General features: G+C 36.8%; 1 protein-coding gene across 1 annotated transcript in view; it reads left to right on the forward strand.

Annotated features, from left to right (window-relative positions):
• Positions 1–202: 202 nt before the first annotated feature.
• The window catches only part of LOC150075301 (uncharacterized), a 43,238-nt gene continuing 25,321 nt past the window's right edge, over positions 203–18,119 (forward strand). The window contains exon 1 of the mRNA XM_090388671.1: positions 203–315. Within this exon, the coding sequence (XP_090244797.1) occupies positions 258–315 (58 nt within the window). The 5' untranslated portion in view covers positions 203–257. The remainder of the gene's footprint in view (positions 316–18,119) is intronic.

Genomic DNA, 18,119 nt, shown 5'->3' on the forward strand with positions numbered 1-18,119 from the left:
AAAGTACAGAACAATCTGGTTTTAGGAGTTCAAGCGCAAAATCATACGTATAAGCCAAAAAAAAAAAAAAAAAAAAATCTGTATCATACATTTGCTTTTCAACCAGAGTAGAGAGAGGTTGATCTATCATATTCTAACTTTGATTGGCGCATTTGTTTCTTGACGTCATCAGCAATTATAACTCAACCTACTGTTCACTTACATAAAATCCAAGTCACTAGACAAAGACTAATCTTTTTCTAGGAAATCTAAGAATCATGAACAACTTTTTCATTGCTCTCTTTCTTTTTATATCCTTGCAATACGCTGCATCCGGTAAGTTTAAAAATTCCAGTATTTTTGAATTAGAGTTAAATTTAAATTTAATTTCTATTAAATATTTATTTGGATAAATATTTCTTATTTATTGATATCAATATTAAGGTATATATATTAGGTATAAGGTATATATTATAGATAACAGACTAAAAATTAACAAAAAAAAAATCCATTCAGATAACAGTGACAATGGCTCCTTATGGGTGGCGTCATTGATTTTGCAGTGAATTGTTCGAAATGAAAAATTGTGATATGTATGTATTGCGAAAGGAGAAAAATTAACATTTACTGTCTATGAAATAAATATATTTCTAAGGTGACTAGACTGTATGATGATTTTAGTAGGCGTTCTGTTTTATAAAAATTATCCTGCTATTTTTCCTCATTCCGTTTTGTCCTACTTTTTGTAACAATGGCCTGGTTATAACCTTCCTTTCCATAGGTCAAAGAAGTAAACTTCAAGTAATAATTTTATGGATATGAAATAGTGAGCGACACTAATCTATCACGTGTAAATATTAAGCTGTTTTATTGAAAATGTTACAAAGTTAATTAAATTCACCTCAACAGAAACATTTATTAAGGCGACTTTTTCAGAAGCAACTGTTTCTCGCCGTCAGGCTTACAAGAGTGAGGAAAAATAATAGCCCAAGTTAGGAATTAATTACAATTAATATAATTACATTAATTATATATATAATATCACATAAATATATCAATAAAACTAGGTTACTGAAGTCATTCGTCAGTTAATAGCCGGGTTATTGTGTTCAGGTCACTTAAATTATCATTTGTTTCCAAGTTGAGTCGCTTTAGATGGCGAAGAAGTTATCTGATATCCTCTTTAGCAATCTAAGAAACCAGTATTCAGTTCTTAAGAAGGAAATGATATTAGAGTGGCAGAAAACAAAACATTAGATGCGCATAGAAAGCATGCGTTTTAAAATTATTGTGGTTATCAACAAGGTCTTTTTTTTATTTTTTTATTATGTAAACCCCAAACAAGAAAGGTATTAGAACCTATAGTACTTAGTACCGTGCTTGGGTTGGAGGTTGAGAAGATGAAAGAAGATATTTGTTGACATTGGACTTGAACTTCTGTAGACTGTAATTTTCAGGAAATGCGTATGAAGGAAGGTTGTTCCAGAAAACGGCAGTTGAATGAATAAACGTGGAAGATGAAAAGTTGGTTCTGTGAGTTTGAAGTTGGACAGTAAATGGATGTTGGCTGGTGGCTGCACGTGTTCGAACTGTTCTGAAAGAGAGAGCGGGAATTATAGAGGCCAATTCAGAAGAACGGTGCCCATGGAAGTATCTGTAGAAGAAGCATGCAGCAGAAACAGTACGTCTATGAGACAGTGAGTGGAGAGACTCTGTTAGAGATGAATCATTAATTAACCTAAATGCCCTCTTCTGAATGGAATCGAGAAGCCTGAGAGAGGTTTTGGGGCACCACCCCAGATGTGGGAACAATATTCCATGGTAGGGCGGATTTGCGATTTATACAGAGTGAGCAGCTGTTTGGAAGAAAAGTAATGCCGAGAGCGAAAGAGAAAACCAAGTTTTTTAGATGCAGAGGAAGCAATATTTGTAATGTGCTTGTGCCAAGAGAGATTAGAAGTCAGGGTAATCCCCAAAAGAGATATATCATTTTGCCTAGAAATTGGAGTGCCACCAAAGATAAGCATAGGAGCAGAAGAATCCTTTTTGCGAGATATAAGAGAAGACTGAGTTTTAGAAGGGTTGAAATCAACTAAGTTGTCTTTGCCCCACTGGAGAATTACCTGGAGATCGGCATTTAAGGAATTGGTAGGAAATGGAGGTTATACCCAAGATTACTAACAGTCCCACCATCGTGAAGGTGCAAGCAGAGGATTTGGTTGTCACAGACCGTCCGGACATTGCCGAAATTGGGTGGGTACACTTGACTTGAGTGTCACCTGAATATCAGTTCCATCAGCGTTTTAGACTCACATGTAGCAAGTACAGCTTGTCTGGCATATCTGAGAGAATGTCTGTTTTTTTTTTTTTGTTTTTTTTTTGTCCTCGCCTTTTTCCCATTATATATATGAGGTCAGCGTTTTTACTGTTTTGGCATGAAATTTTTACGCCCGGATGCCCTTCCTGACGCCAACCCTCACCCTTTATCCGGGCTGGGAATTTGCGGTGGTCATTCCCTGACCTACCGCATCCTCCGTATTTGGTGGTCACGGGCTTGAACCTCGGTCTAATCAAGAAGCGTGTGCTACGCACTGCTGCTCCAGCCCACCTTTCTACGGAGGCGCCTATCTGAGAGAATGTCTGTGACAACCTCAAAGACCGTAAGTAGGAGGGGAGGCACTTTGAACAGAATTGCACAGCGGGTGGTCTGGCGACTTCCCCCTCCCTCCCCCACCCCAAAACACTTTGAACAGAATTGCACAACGGGTGGTCTGGCGACTTCCCCCCTCCCCCACCCCAAAACACTTTGAACAGAATTTGTCAGCGGGTGGTCCGTCGACCCAACCCCGCCACTAGGTGGCACTGTCATCGAAACACTTTGAACAGAATTTCAAAGCGTGTGGTCTTTCGACCCACCCCCGAAACACTTTGAACCGATTTTGGTTGCGACGGTCGCCGCTAGGTGGCACTGCCATAGACCAAGGGCAGTATTCCACCCTCTCCACCCCCCGCACACAGATGTTGAATCTTTGATTGTGATGACATCACCAATCACGTGAATCCTTCCCATGATAATGTTATTTTTAGGCAATAAATTAATTAGTGCTATTTTGAATTGTTTTTACTTTAAAGTATTCATGAACAAATCAATGGTATTTTTAAAGTATTCATGAACAAATCAATGGTATTTTTAAAGTATTCATGACCAATATTTTTAACCAATGGTATTTTTTAAAGTATTCATGAACAAATCAATGGCATTATTTGAACATAATTAAAGTATTCATGAAGAAATCAATGGTATTATTTGAACGTCGATGGTATTTTTTAAAGTATTCATGAACAAATCAATGGTATTTTGTGATTTGAAAGTGATTTTCAATATAATTTTTAATGAAGACAGATTTTAACGGATGACCTTTTTTGTTTGGAATACTGAACTACAGTTGCTTTCGAATAGATTTGAATAAATTTGTACATGAACATCCTTGTGAATATTGTTGTTTGCCGTATAACGAACAGTCAAACTCATTCATGGCAAGATTTCACTGGTTCTCTTTATTTCGAACACAGTTATAATTTGATTAGTGTTATTACTTGAATGCAATTAATGTGTTTTTTCATAATTATAAAGTTCGAAATTAATTTAAAATGGTTGAAGTTTAAGGGGAAATTTAAAAAGTTAAAATAAATTAAGGGGAAATTTAAAAAGTTAAAATAAATTTACCACAGGTTGTGTGAAAATTACAAGGTAAACATCGTAACTCCCAAGCTGTATAACATTCTTACTATTCTGGTTAAAATTCTAAAATCTTCATTGCAGACACGGGTTAAACGAGCTTTTATCGGAATTCTAAAGAGACCGCACAGGTCTTTACTAATAATAAAATCTCAATTCAGATTGCATACTGTTATGAGAACAATCCATTTTTTTGTTTTCCCGTATGAAGTTTTCAATCATAGTTCCAGAAAGTGTTCAGCATTTACAGTATGGAAAAAATTTTGAGCTCCACAAAAATAGACCGGTGATGCTAAGTTTAAGTACTTAGCAATTAAATTTAACTTATTTACATAGTTTTCCGCTCATCTAGTTTTATTAGAGTTCACATTTTGTCTTTCCAGTGAGCGAAATTTTTACCCACACATAGCTGAACGAGAATGGTTTGAATTTGAAATTGTACGTTACCCAGAGCCACAATCCTTGACACGTTGTCTTCCTTTTGCTGCGAATATTTTATCAATTCAGGACGTTTCTTCTCCACTTTAATAACAACAACACAAGAATCTGAATGGAGGGTTGAAAATTCACAAAACCAACACGAGCAATCCATTTGAAGATACAGAAATTGTAATGATATCAACCCCACGGCTAAAAGGCAACTGAAATGCTATAATTATCACGTGGGAGTTTAACCAATCATAAACCAGCTTTGCACGATAACAAGCAAAAAATTAAGTGATATCCACAATATTTTTTCAAAAATGTTTCCAACATTTGTGCGAAACGTAATCTGTATACTGATATGTCCATAAGCCTGGAAAACGCAAAATAGGTAGAACTCTGAGAAAAAACCCCCAAAACAGCAGTGCCATAAACCTCCGTTTACGTCATAATCCTTTGGTTTAATTCCAGGAACACAATTCCCAATTAAACAACGTAGTTTTACATAATTGTAACATGTCTCTGTAGCCAATAGAAAATAATTGCATGTCTATATGAACGAAATAATATTTATTGTGATCCAGCGATTGTGTTTTTACCAAAACACTAAGACGTTAGTATGAACTTATTTTCTCTCTCTCTCAATAATAGTACTAAGACACAGATAAAATTCGCAAAAGAATAAAAACTTATTTCTCTATCAATAATAATGTTAAGGAACCACAAAGACACAGATAAAAGTTACAAAAGAATATTCTATTTTATTCTTAAAAAAACTAAAGAAAGATACAAAATACTTACAACTAAAGATTCCCTAATCTAAATAAATCAAGCTACTGTAACCACCATCTGTTGTTAAAACATCGTTACTCCGATCGTGCCAGATGATGGGCATGGTGGAAGCACCGGACGTGGAAAAACCGCTCTCGTCAACGGCATAGGGATTCCGAGGACCACCAACATTTACTTCTTCTTCTTCATACTCCCTGACAATAATTATGTCCGGTGAATGAACCTCACGATCAACGTATGCCGATCCTATTGACACTTCCGATGCCGACCGTGAGGAGTTGGATGCGGATATATCACCATCGTATGAAAGATGCAAACTTGCAGAGGTTGAAAATTTCATGGACACTTCCCATGAACAGAGGCTATCATCCAGCGATAGAGATGAAAATTGGTGTAATCGATACAGGACTGCCCCGTACTAATGGGAGTTGAGCTCCGTGTTTTTGGAAAATATGTCGAGGCATTCCAGTCAAAGACCTCATAACGGTTAGCAACGTCCGAAAGGTCTTCGCAGGAATCCAAGGGAGTTGAACTCCGTATTTTCGGAAAATATGTCGAGGCGTTCCAGTCAAAGGTCTCACAACAGTCGGCAACTTCCAAAAGGTCTACGTCGTTGCAGGAAACCCACGGGTCACAACACTCTGAACTTTTATCATAACAGACAACTGACCCTGAACACATGCACAAACTGTACCTACACAACATTGTAAGGATGGAAAAAACGTGAGAGTAGCATGAAGAAATAAACAAAAAACTAGCCCTTTTAAACTCAAGCAGGTTCAAATGTTAACCCAATACAACCAATCAGATTGGTAGGGAAAGCTGAAAAATACTGTTGCTAAAAACAACTTATTAGTTAACGTGCTACTTTTTACTAATTTGTTAACACACATTTTGTTGGATCTGTGAACTGCAAAGATTTAGAACATATTTTTCTGATATAATTTAAAACTTCATAAATGAACGTTCTGTTATGGTAATAGAAATGAGAAAATACAGATATATACACCTAAAAATTAACAGATTTTCTAATTTTCACAACCTATTTGTAGGTGTCAAATGTATATTTTAGCCGTTAGGGGATAGCACAGCTTGGAACTCCACAAAGTTTACGAAAGATAGCCTTTGTTTGTCCATAAGATCTTCACTGAAAATGGGGAAGTTTGAGAAAATCACATGTCACCTTTAGATATTTTGCGTGTCCAACCGGAAAAAATTTGTCCCGTTATATTATTTTCAATTGCTAGAATTTGTACGAAATCGAACTTTTTGTGTTTGCTTCGAATTTTTCCTTTTTCAAATATAAAGTAAGGCGTTACATTGGTAAATGACGAATTATATAATAAACACGGTACATCAATAAGGATATGATTGTAACAGCGGTGATTATTACTGCTATTACCATGGTTTCAGAACTCTTGTTGGCTTTGAGATTCAAAATTACTTATGTTTCTGGAACATTGTGGTGAGTTTTCCTATTGTAACACACTGCTTGTTTTTCTTATTGTAACATGCACTTTAAATATGGTAGTTTAGAATTGTATGAACACATGTATGGTGTTTTGCCCATCATCTATTATGTTGTTTTTGTGTTAAATCAAGATTTTTGTCTCAAATTACCTTTGCTCATCTTTTGTATGAGTGTGTGCATATGAAAATTCATCAGTTGTTATGCCGATAGATTCATAAAAGTATAGTTTCTGTTGTCATTGTTAATTTTACAGTACACAAAAGATCTAAAATGTGATTATTTCAATGATAACGGTTAATATTTTTTTAACCTTAGGCGTGTCTTAACACCATAATCGTTTTGAGGGGGGTTTCTAAGAACCTGTGAAGTTGTGGCTGGGGTCTGAGGGTTGAATAAATGTTGAAGCTGTATTTTTAAGATATTTTTACATAATTTTCTTATATTTCTGTCTCTTGACAGTGTTTTGTGTGTTTCCACCCTGATTTTTACTGTGATGAATGAATTTCATGTTTTGACAGCACAAAAATGTTGTGATGTGTAAGCAAATTTTAATTTGCTTACACATCACAACATTTTTGCTTACACATGATGTGTAAGCAAATTTTAATTTGCTTACACATCACTAATGATGTGTAAAAATCTCACAAACACATCCTTTGGGTACATGGGGAAAAGCCGATTATTTTCTCTCTTTCTGATCATTTTCTCTAATTTTAAAGGGTCCATTAATTACATGTACACAGTTTCCGTTGTTTTTTCATGTTAATGTGTAAGCTTATTGGAATTCTGAGAAAAAAACCCAAGAACGTTATAATCATTATTAATCCCCTTGAGTTATATATTTTTGAATCATGAGGCTTTAATCTGCTGTGACACCGTAATCCTCTTGTGTGGGTCTCAATCGCAAATAAATGTTGAAAAACATGTTAAGATTTTTTACATAATTTTTCTTAGATTTTCCGAGGTTTGGTTGTATTTGTTGGGGTTTTACGCTATTTGGGGATGTTTTTTATGATTTGAATGAGCTGTTCAAGTTCAAATTTATCTTATAGTACACGGAAAATGCTTAAAATTAAGAATTTTAAGTTGATTTTTTCACGTTTGTTTTGAAAAGATTACAAAGTGTTGATGGATAACTGAAAATTTATTAAAAATCTCAGCTTTTAACTGTTTTGGATCTATTCGCAGTTGCTGAGATTGAACGTTATTTTTTCCCCTCCATCAGCTTGTCAACAAGTGTTGATTTTAAACTACCAGTCAATGTAGCTTTATGATATTTATTTTTCATGATTTCAATAATTCCGACTAGTCGGTTGCGAACCGTTTTACAGTCGTTTTGCGTGATTTTTTTGAGTTGGAATGCATAAAAAACCTGAGGGTTGGATTGAAAGGTGGGCGAAATCGTTTAAGGACAATTTCTCTATCTCGAAAGAGAAACTGCCACAAAAAGTTCGATTTCGTACAAATTCTAGCAATTGAAAATAATATAACGTGACAAATTTTTTCCGGTTGGACACGCAAAATATCTAAAGGTGACATGTGATTTTCTCAAACTTCCCCATTTTCAGTGAAGATCTTATGGACAAACAAAGGCTATCTTTCGTAAACTTTGTGGAGTTCCAAGCTGTGCTATCCCCTAACGGCTAAAATATACATTTGACACCTACAAATAGGTTGTGAAAATTAGAAAATCTGTTAATTTTTAGGTGTATATATCTGTATTTTCTCATTTCTATTACCATAACAGAACGTTCATTTATGAAGTTTTAAATTATATCAGAAAAATATGTTCTAAATCTTTGCAGTTCACAGATCCAACAAAATGTGTGTTAACAAATTATGTAAAAAGTAGCACGTTAACTAATAAGTTGTTTTTAGCAACAGTATTTTTCAGCTTTCCCTACCAATCTGATTGGTTGTATTGGGTTAACATTTGAACCTGCTTGAGTTTAAAAGGGCTAGTTTTTTGTTTATTTCTTCATGCTACTCTCACGTTTTTTCCATCCTTACAATGTTGTGTAGGTACAGTTTGTGCATGTGTTCAGGGTCAGTTGTCTGTTATGATAAAAGTTCAGAGTGTTGTGACCCGTGGGTTTCCTGCAACGACGTAGACCTTTTGGAAGTTGCCGACTGTTGTGAGACCTTTGACTGGAACGCCTCGACATATTTTCCGAAAATACGGAGTTCAACTCCCTTGGATTCCTGCGAAGACCTTTCGGACGTTGCTAACCGTTATGAGGTCTTTGACTGGAATGCCTCGACATATTTTCCAAAAACACGGAGCTCAACTCCCATTAGTACGGGGCAGTCCTGTATCGATTACACCAATTTTCATCTCTATCGCTGGATGATAGCCTCTGTTCATGGGAAGTGTCCATGAAATTTTCAACCTCTGCAAGTTTGCATCTTTCATACGATGGTGATATATCCGCATCCAACTCCTCACGGTCGGCATCGGAAGTGTCAATAGGATCGGCATACGTTGATCGTGAGGTTCATTCACCGGACATAATTATTGTCAGGGAGTATGAAGAAGAAGAAGTAAATGTTGGTGGTCCTCGGAATCCCTATGCCGTTGACGAGAGCGGTTTTTCCACGTCCGGTGCTTCCACCATGCCCATCATCTGGCACGATCGGAGTAACGATGTTTTAACAACAGATGGTGGTTACAGTAGCTTGATTTATTTAGATTAGGGAATCTTTAGTTGTAAGTATTTTGTATCTTTCTTTAGTTTTTTTAAGAATAAAATAGAATATTCTTTTGTAACTTTTATCTGTGTCTTTGTGGTTCCTTAACATTATTATTGATAGAGAAATAAGTTTTTATTCTTTTGCGAATTTTATCTGTGTCTTAGTACTATTATTGAGAGAGAGAGAAAATAAGTTCATACTAACGTCTTAGTGTTTTGGTAAAAACACAATCGCTGGATCACAATAAATATTATTTCGTTCATATAGACATGCAATTATTTTCTATTGGCTACAGAGACATGTTACAATTATGTAAAACTACGTTGTTTAATTGGGAATTGTGTTCCTGGAATTAAACCAAAGGATTATGACGTAAACGGAGGTTTATGGCACTGCTGTTTTGGGGGTTTTTTCTCAGAGTTCTACCTATTTTGCGTTTTCCAGGCTTATGGACATATCAGTATACAGATTACGTTTCGCACAAATGTTGGAAACATTTTTGAAAAAATATTGTGGATATCACTTAATTTTTTGCTTGTTATCGTGCAAAGCTGGTTTATGATTGGTTAAACTCCCACGTGATAATTATAGCATTTCAGTTGCCTTTTAGCCGTGGGGTTGATATCATTACAATTTCTGTATCTTCAAATGGATTGCTCGTGTTGGTTTTGTGAATTTTCAACCCTCCATTCAGATTCTTGTGTTGTTGTTATTAAAGTGGAGAAGAAACGTCCTGAATTGATAAAATATTCGCAGCAAAAGGAAGACAACGTGTCAAGGATTGTGGCTCTGGGTAACGTACAATTTCAAATTCAAACCATTCTCGTTCAGCTATGTGTGGGTAAAAATTTCGCTCACTGGAAAGACAAAATGTGAACTCTAATAAAACTAGATGAGCGGAAAACTATGTAAATAAGTTAAATTTAATTGCTAAGTACTTAAACTTAGCATCACCGGTCTATTTTTGTGGAGCTCAAAATTTTTTCCATACTGTAAATGCTGAACACTTTCTGGAACTATGATTGAAAACTTCATACGGGAAAACAAAAAAATGGATTGTTCTCATAACAGTATGCAATCTGAATTGAGATTTTATTATTAGTAAAGACCTGTGCGGTCTCTTTAGAATTCCGATAAAAGCTCGTTTAACCCGTGTCTGCAATGAAGATTTTAGAATTTTAACCAGAATAGTAAGAATGTTATACAGCTTGGGAGTTACGATGTTTACCTTGTAATTTTCACACAACCTGTGGTAAATTTATTTTAACTTTTTAAATTTCCCCTTAATTTATTTTAACTTTTTAAATTTCCCCTTAAACTTCAACCATTTTAAATTAATTTCGAACTTTATAATTATGAAAAAACACATTAATTGCATTCAAGTAATAACACTAATCAAATTATAACTGTGTTCGAAATAAAGAGAACCAGTGAAATCTTGCCATGAATGAGTTTGACTGTTCGTTATACGGCAAACAACAATATTCACAAGGATGTTCATGTACAAATTTATTCAAATCTATTCGAAAGCAACTGTAGTTCAGTATTCCAAACAAAAAAGGTCATCCGTTAAAATCTGTCTTCATTAAAAATTATATTGAAAATCACTTTCAAATCACAAAATACCATTGATTTGTTCATGAATACTTTAAAAAATACCATCGACGTTCAAATAATACCATTGATTTCTTCATGAATACTTTAATTATGTTCAAATAATGCCATTGATTTGTTCATGAATACTTTAAAAAATACCATTGGTTAAAAATATTGGTCATGAATACTTTAAAAATACCATTGATTTGTTCATGAATACTTTAAAAATACCATTGATTTGTTCATGAATACTTTAAAGTAAAAACAATTCAAAATAGCACTAATTAATTTATTGCCTAAAAATAACATTATCATGGGAAGGATTCACGTGATTGGTGATGTCATCACAATCAAAGATTCAACATCTGTGTGCGGGGGGTGGAGAGGGTGGAATACTGCCCTTGGTCTATGGCAGTGCCACCTAGCGGCGACCGTCGCAACCAAAATCGGTTCAAAGTGTTTCGGGGGTGGGTCGAAAGACCACACGCTTTGAAATTCTGTTCAAAGTGTTTCGATGACAGTGCCACCTAGTGGCGGGGTTGGGTCGACGGACCACCCGCTGACAAATTCTGTTCAAAGTGTTTTGGGGTGGGGGAGGGGGGAAGTCGCCAGACCACCCGTTGTGCAATTCTGTTCAAAGTGTTTTGGGGTGGGGGAGGGAGGGGGAAGTCGCCAGACCACCCGCTGTGCAATTCTGTTCAAAGTGCCTCCCCTCCTACTACCGTATCTTGATTGCAAATACAAGCTAGTTCTTTTTTCTTTTTTTTTTTAACTCCGTAGACAGAGAGGGCCTTTTTTTTTTTTTTTTTTTTTTTTATAGACGATTCAAGTGGGGTTTGAAGATAAGGTTCTCATCCTTCACAACACCACCTAATTCGAGGCAAGTTGCTAAAATCTATGCTCCATTATGACTGATGGTATGGCGGTCTTGCTTTTCATATTAGTTATGGTGGGTTAAGCTGATTCGATTCAAAGATAAGTTGAGAGGTCCGAGGATCCTTTGAAATTTAATCATAAATTTTATATAATCTGGAAGGGTAAGGTACTTTGTGTCTGTGGCTCCTATATAGTTCGGGGGCTGCCACGTATAGCATAACATGGTAAGATAATAATCCTTGAGAAGTATTTGACGTGAAGATAACAGAGACGAGAACCGGTGTATTCAGCCTATGTTGATCGTTGGCTAATGTGAAGATAACAGTGAAGTAATCTATATTCTGACGGTAACCTTTAAGTGTGTTGTTTTGAGTATCCCGGTTAGTGTTTTTATTAAGTTAACTTTTACTATAAAGTAATCTAATTATTAAGAGGGCTATTATCGTGATGGAATGTCTAGATTTAATATCTAGAAACACTACTCTGTATCCACACTACTATATGCTGAATACGGAAATTTATCTACATTTGAACGGTTTGGAAATGTATTGGCCTATGTTCGAAGCAGTGATTAATTAAAGTTGACAGTATAGCTTTCTCAAACAATTTTAGGAAACCATAACAAACAGAAATTAGCATTAGTTGTGGCATATGTTGCAAGAAAGCAAGCTTATACAGCATCAATAATAAAAATAAATAAATAATAATAAATAATAAAATACACTTCCCATTTCACCTATCGTTTCCCTCCAAACGTTTGTCTAGTTCTTCCTTTATTTTTTTTTAATTTAACCAATCAACTTCCAGAACGACACAGAAAGTTTTTCAGCAATCAACCACTCGCTGGCTAAAGGAAAATTTCAGCATATCTATTCTGCAGCTGTCTTTCCTTAATTTGAATTTATGTCCCCTCATGTGCGTAATCTGAGCAAGAGCAAGAATCCCATCAGCACTAAACTTATTATTATTATTATTATTATTATTATTATTATTATTAGCCCTATGGTACAAGGAAGCCTGAGGCTTATGCTGTACCAGCCAAAAAAAAAAAAATTCCCCGAGTTACCCTGAGAAAGAGAAAGAGAAGTAGAAAGGAATCACCAAGAAAGAGAAGAATGATGATATCCAGCTCAGGACCCTGGGTTTGCCAAGCCCATACTCACCAGATGTGAGCCCCCGGGGTCAACTTGCTCAAACTATTTAAAGCCTTAAACACCTCAATCAGATAAACTCGCGGGTGCCTAGTCTCCAGATGCTGCAATTTGCAGAACTTAAGCCTTTCTTGGTAGGGGCACCCGTTTGTTCTCCTTACCAATCTCGTTATCCTCCTCCGTACTCGTTCCAGCAGCACTACATCCTTCCTAAAATGAGGCCTCCAGGCCTGACGTAGCCCAGTGGTTAATTAATTAAGTAATTATTTGTATTGACGATTAATTGTAGACTCTACTGACTTGGTTGTCGTGCCGGAGTATAAACAGAAAATTTAATTTAATTTTAATATGCACTGAATTGACCTGCTTGAGATTTTTTTTTTTTTTTTTTTGTGTTTTAGATGGTGATCTTTGCAATATTGCTTTCATATTTTGGGACAATTTCTAGTCTTAGCATTTCACGAGTTGATGAAGTAGCGGAGCAGTCCCTGCACATAAAGGCATACCGGCATGCTTTCAAAACAAAAAAGGAGAAACTTTTTTTCCTTTTTTTTTTTTTTTTTTGTGGGAAGCTGGCCGTAATGTTATTTAAATAAATAACATATTTTGTGAATATTGTTAGTTATTTGAAATTTAATGAATATCTTAATGTATTTAAGTGATTTAGGGCGAGGGGGGCGTCATATTCCATGGTTCTTTAGCATTAGTAGAGGCATATGATGCAAGAAAGCAAGCTTATGCAGCATCATCCAAAAAAAAAAAAAAAAAAAACGCTCCCATTTCACCCCTTCATTCGTTCCAAGTACCTGTCCAGCTCAGCCTTAAATTTATTTAGGCTATCAACTTCCACAACAAGGGATGGAAGCCTGTTCCACCAACCAACCACCCGCTAGCTAAAGGCAAACTTCCGCACATCTATCCTACATCTGTCTGTCCTCAATTTGAATTTATGCCCTCTCAAATGATTATTCTGAGCAAGAGGAAGAATTCCATCGGCATTGAGCATGCTCAAACCATTCAAGGCTTTATACACCTCAATCAGATCACCTGGCAGGTGCATAGTCTCCAGACACGGTAATTTGCAAAACTTAAGCCTTTCTTCGTAAGAGCAACCCTTTGTTCCATTCACTAATCTTGTTGCCCTTCTCTGTACTCGTTCCAGCAGCTCTACATCCTTCTTGAAATGAGGCCTCCAGACCTTATACAGTACTCAAAGTGTGGCCTGACCATTGCCTTATATAAGGGGATAATCACCTCCTTATCACTGCTAGAAAAATTCCTGTATATCATTGACAAGACACCATGAGCTACTCTTGCAGACCGTCTGTACTGCTGAGAAAACTCCATATCTGCCTGCACAATTACCCCCAGGTTCTTTTCGTTCTCTACCACTGTCAGTGTAGTACCACAGAGTTGATACGTCACTCTGGGGTTGCTGCTTCCCATATGTAGTACTTTACATTTGTCAATACAGTATTAAACTTCATTTGCCACCTCTCAGCCCATCTGCTCAACTTTTCTAGATCCTGTTGCAGCAGCGCACTGTTATTAGTGTCCTTAACAACCCTGCCAATCTTCGTATCGTCTGCAAACTTGGACATTAAGCTTGATATACCATAATCAATATCATTTATAAATACAGAAAACAACAATGGACCCAATACTGAACCCTGAGGGACTCCACTAATAACATTAGTCCACGATGAACAGTGTCCATTAATTACCACTCTCTGTCTTCTCCCACTCAACCATCCCTTTATCCATAGCAGTAATTTGCCTCCATTGTCACACTGCTCCAATTTGTGCAGCAGTCTTCCAGGTGCAACAGTATCAAAAGCCTTTCTAAGATCCAAATATATGATATCAAAGTTAATCCCTGCATCCAGTTCCTTTGTGACCACATCATAGTATCCAATCAAATTGGTCAGGCAAGACTTTCCCTTAACAAAACCATGCTGTGTCTCAGCTATAACTGAAGTCTTGTCTAAATGATCCTGCAGTGCTTCTTTAACCAGTGCCTCCATTAATTTTCCTGGAACAGAAGTTAAACTAATAGGTCTATAATTACTTGTGTTGCCCTTTGATCCTCCTTTGTGAATTGGTCTATGATTACTTGTGTTGCCCTTTGATCCTATTACCCCGCTTATATTAAGCGGGGTAATTAGCGGGTTAAGTATATTATATTATACTTAACCCGCTTATTATTATATCTGTCCCAGTATCTCATACAGAGTTTGAAATGTGTAATACTGCTATGAAAAAATCCTTAGTAGGCGGATAACAAATTCATGAAAAGTTCATTGGTCACGAATAAGTTTGTTTTTTTATGAAGGCGTACGAGTGTGTGAAATGAGCAAGTAAATGAGATACATAAGTGGTACATCACTTAAGTAAGTTTTAAGATATTTACTGAAGAAAATATCTTACACCTTACACTTAATACAGTTCGCTGCGTTTTAAGGTTTTGCTGAACCCCATCTTTAGGCATCTAAACTGATCTGGATTACTGGTACAGGTAGTTACAGTAATATTTTACAAAGCACACGTTCCTAGGGCTTACCCGACAGGATATTGCAGTTGATTACATCAAGCAGAAGTGGGCTTGCAATCTATACCGGCCAGGCTGACCTTGTCTCAAGGACAGACAGACAAGCAACGCACAGATAAAAATAATAATTAAATAAATTTATTCTAATGAGCGCGACTAGTCCAAGTGAAGTACCCCTTGCATTTATCTAGAACTGAGGGAGTATCACATTATTATGTACACAGTATTTCTTATTGTATCTTGTCGTGACTTTTGAAATTATTAATCATTTTAATACTATAAAGTAATCAAATTGTTAAGAGGGCTACTATCTGTGTGCCCTCGCTGGTAGTATAGTGGATATAATAATCGTCCTTCCGATGAGAAACTATAAATTATCGTCCCCATTGAAAGAGTTCTCGACGTCCCCAAAGTGAACTAGAACAACTAGACCAACTGTTGTTGGTCTAGTTGTTCTAGACAACTAGACCAACTGTTGCCATTCCGCGGAGTTGCAGACCAAATCCCGTCAATAACGCGAGAAACTTTTATAGGTTCTTTTTACAACCTCGCTGAGTTGGTCTCTGGCGGGGATTGAATATTTTTACTTTTTTCCCCCCCCGGAAGCTCAATTGTTCATCCAACAAACAGATAAATCTACCATAGAATATACAAAATTTACAGGCACAATATACTGACTCCTTGTCGCCTTAGCTGCTTTGACGCTTAACACACATATCCACTGTCCCTGATACGCATTTCACCACCCCTTCTGATGTTTTCACAAAAGGCGTGTGCCATTGTGTGTAACACAGAGGATATAATCATCATCCTCCCAATCCGAGTGCAAATCCCGTCAGTGATGCAAGGAATTTTTTTTGGACATTTTTCACAATACAATATGACTGAATTAGTCGGTCTGAAACGAGGGTATCATGATCTTTCCTTCCGGAAATTCCGTTTTTTTTTTTTTTTCGTCCAGCAAACAACCAAAGAACGCACAGTTACAAACACAATAAACTTATACCTCACATCCTTAGTTCCTTTGCCGCTTAACACACAACTGTCATGCTATTTCCTGGTAACAACTGTGCAAATACTTCTTCCCAACTTGATAAAGTTATAAACAATGAAAATGGCTAAGAACAAACAAACAGAACTTGTTTGTTTGTTCTTCATTTGTTGGGGAAACGGAGAAAAACAAAACGGAAAGGATGGACTTCAGGTTCATGTGTTCAACATTTGTCCTCCAAACGTCAGCACCGGGATAACAAACATTAGCGGGATAGCAAAGAACACTGGATTAATTCCCGTAAAGGAAGGGGGAGTACGATTACGTGCCCACTTGCCAGCACAGCAGATGATTGGAATTGATATTATTTACTCAATAAATAAATAAATTACATTGGGCCTCGACACAGCATTCATACGCTAGGTAGGCAATAAAGAAGGTTATAGAGCAGTATATGATATTATATGTATTACAGAAACCTGATTACAAAAGGATAATCACTTAGATACACTCACGCAGCCGACAAGTTATAGCTGTCTAGAGAATTCCAGAGACGTCAGAAGAGGAGGCGGAGTCGCACTGGTCTTCAGAGAAAATTTCCAACCCACAAATTAAAACCAGCCAAACTCACAACTTCGAAGCTCTATCAACAGTGTTATTGAACAAGGACACCCAGATACAAGTCTGTGTAATATATTTTCCCCCAGATCATGTTGAAGATTCAAGAGCAGATCTACACAACTGGATAGTCACAAACTTGGAAACAGGCCTCAAAACCATTGTGACAGGAAACTTCAATATGCCTATACCACGCCATGAACAAGCCAGGAAAGAACTTGACGCCATATTTGCTTCCCTACGCTTCGCGCAAATTATTACTAGCCCAACTAGAGGTAGTAGCACACTCGACCTCGTATTCCATAATCTTGACAATATTTTGCGATCACCTCTTCGTTTAAATTCTACTATGACCACAATCCTATCACTTGTGAAATCGCCTTATAGGAAAAACACAATCTTCATTTGCCCAGAAAAAAAAACCAACCTGAGAGAGAGAACTGATCTTTTCTACAAAATTCCTGAAACCAGGTATTATCCTCAGACGACTCAGAGAATTCAACTGCACACTCTTTTCACTTGACGTAGTCATAAGCCATCTAACCGCAGAGCCTTATGCAATAGCCAAAGAAGGAGCTGCAAAAGAAATACGCATCACCTCCAGAACCTCCGCGTGGTTTGGACATGTGGACATGTGTTTTGTAAAGGGCGGCGCCTAGAACATCTGTTCAACTCCGCCTCTTATCTCTGTGAAGAACAGTATCACTACAAATGGGCCATAATGTGAACGACGTAGATTTGTGTGTATTATGTGTGTGTTCTGTTGTTCTGTTCTGACCTCTTGGCTACCCAAAAGCATTAGTCACCTGGACAGATGATTCTGGGTACTCGTCCACACCACCTTCGCATGGTTTAATCGACCAATCAAACAAACTTTCCTCCAGAAGCAGGAGGCCTACCGACGATGGGAGAAAATCTGCTGACCGCGAAAACTTCACCGCCTATAAAAAGGCAAGGGCTCTCTTCTTAAGACAGAAAAGACTTTTCTGCAACCAACTTGCCCTGGATAAGCTGAAAAGATCTAAAAGACTCCAAAAACAGAGCCACAAGCAAATCACTATGAAGGAAGAAATATTTAAGGAATGGACTGAGCTCACTTTTCAACAGACTGACCAATCACATTCACAACTCCCTGTTACACTTTTTGGCCTTCCTTGCAAACCTCCAATATCACTACTAACCATAACCCGAAGCCATCTGATGGAGATCGTCAAAAAACTACCATTGAAAGTTGTAGTGGGTCC

Source organism: Mastigoproctus giganteus, chromosome 14, assembly GCF_048544385.1.
Source record: "Mastigoproctus giganteus isolate SK-2022 chromosome 14, ASM4854438v1, whole genome shotgun sequence".
Taxonomy (NCBI): Eukaryota; Metazoa; Arthropoda; class Arachnida; order Uropygi; family Thelyphonidae; genus Mastigoproctus; species Mastigoproctus giganteus.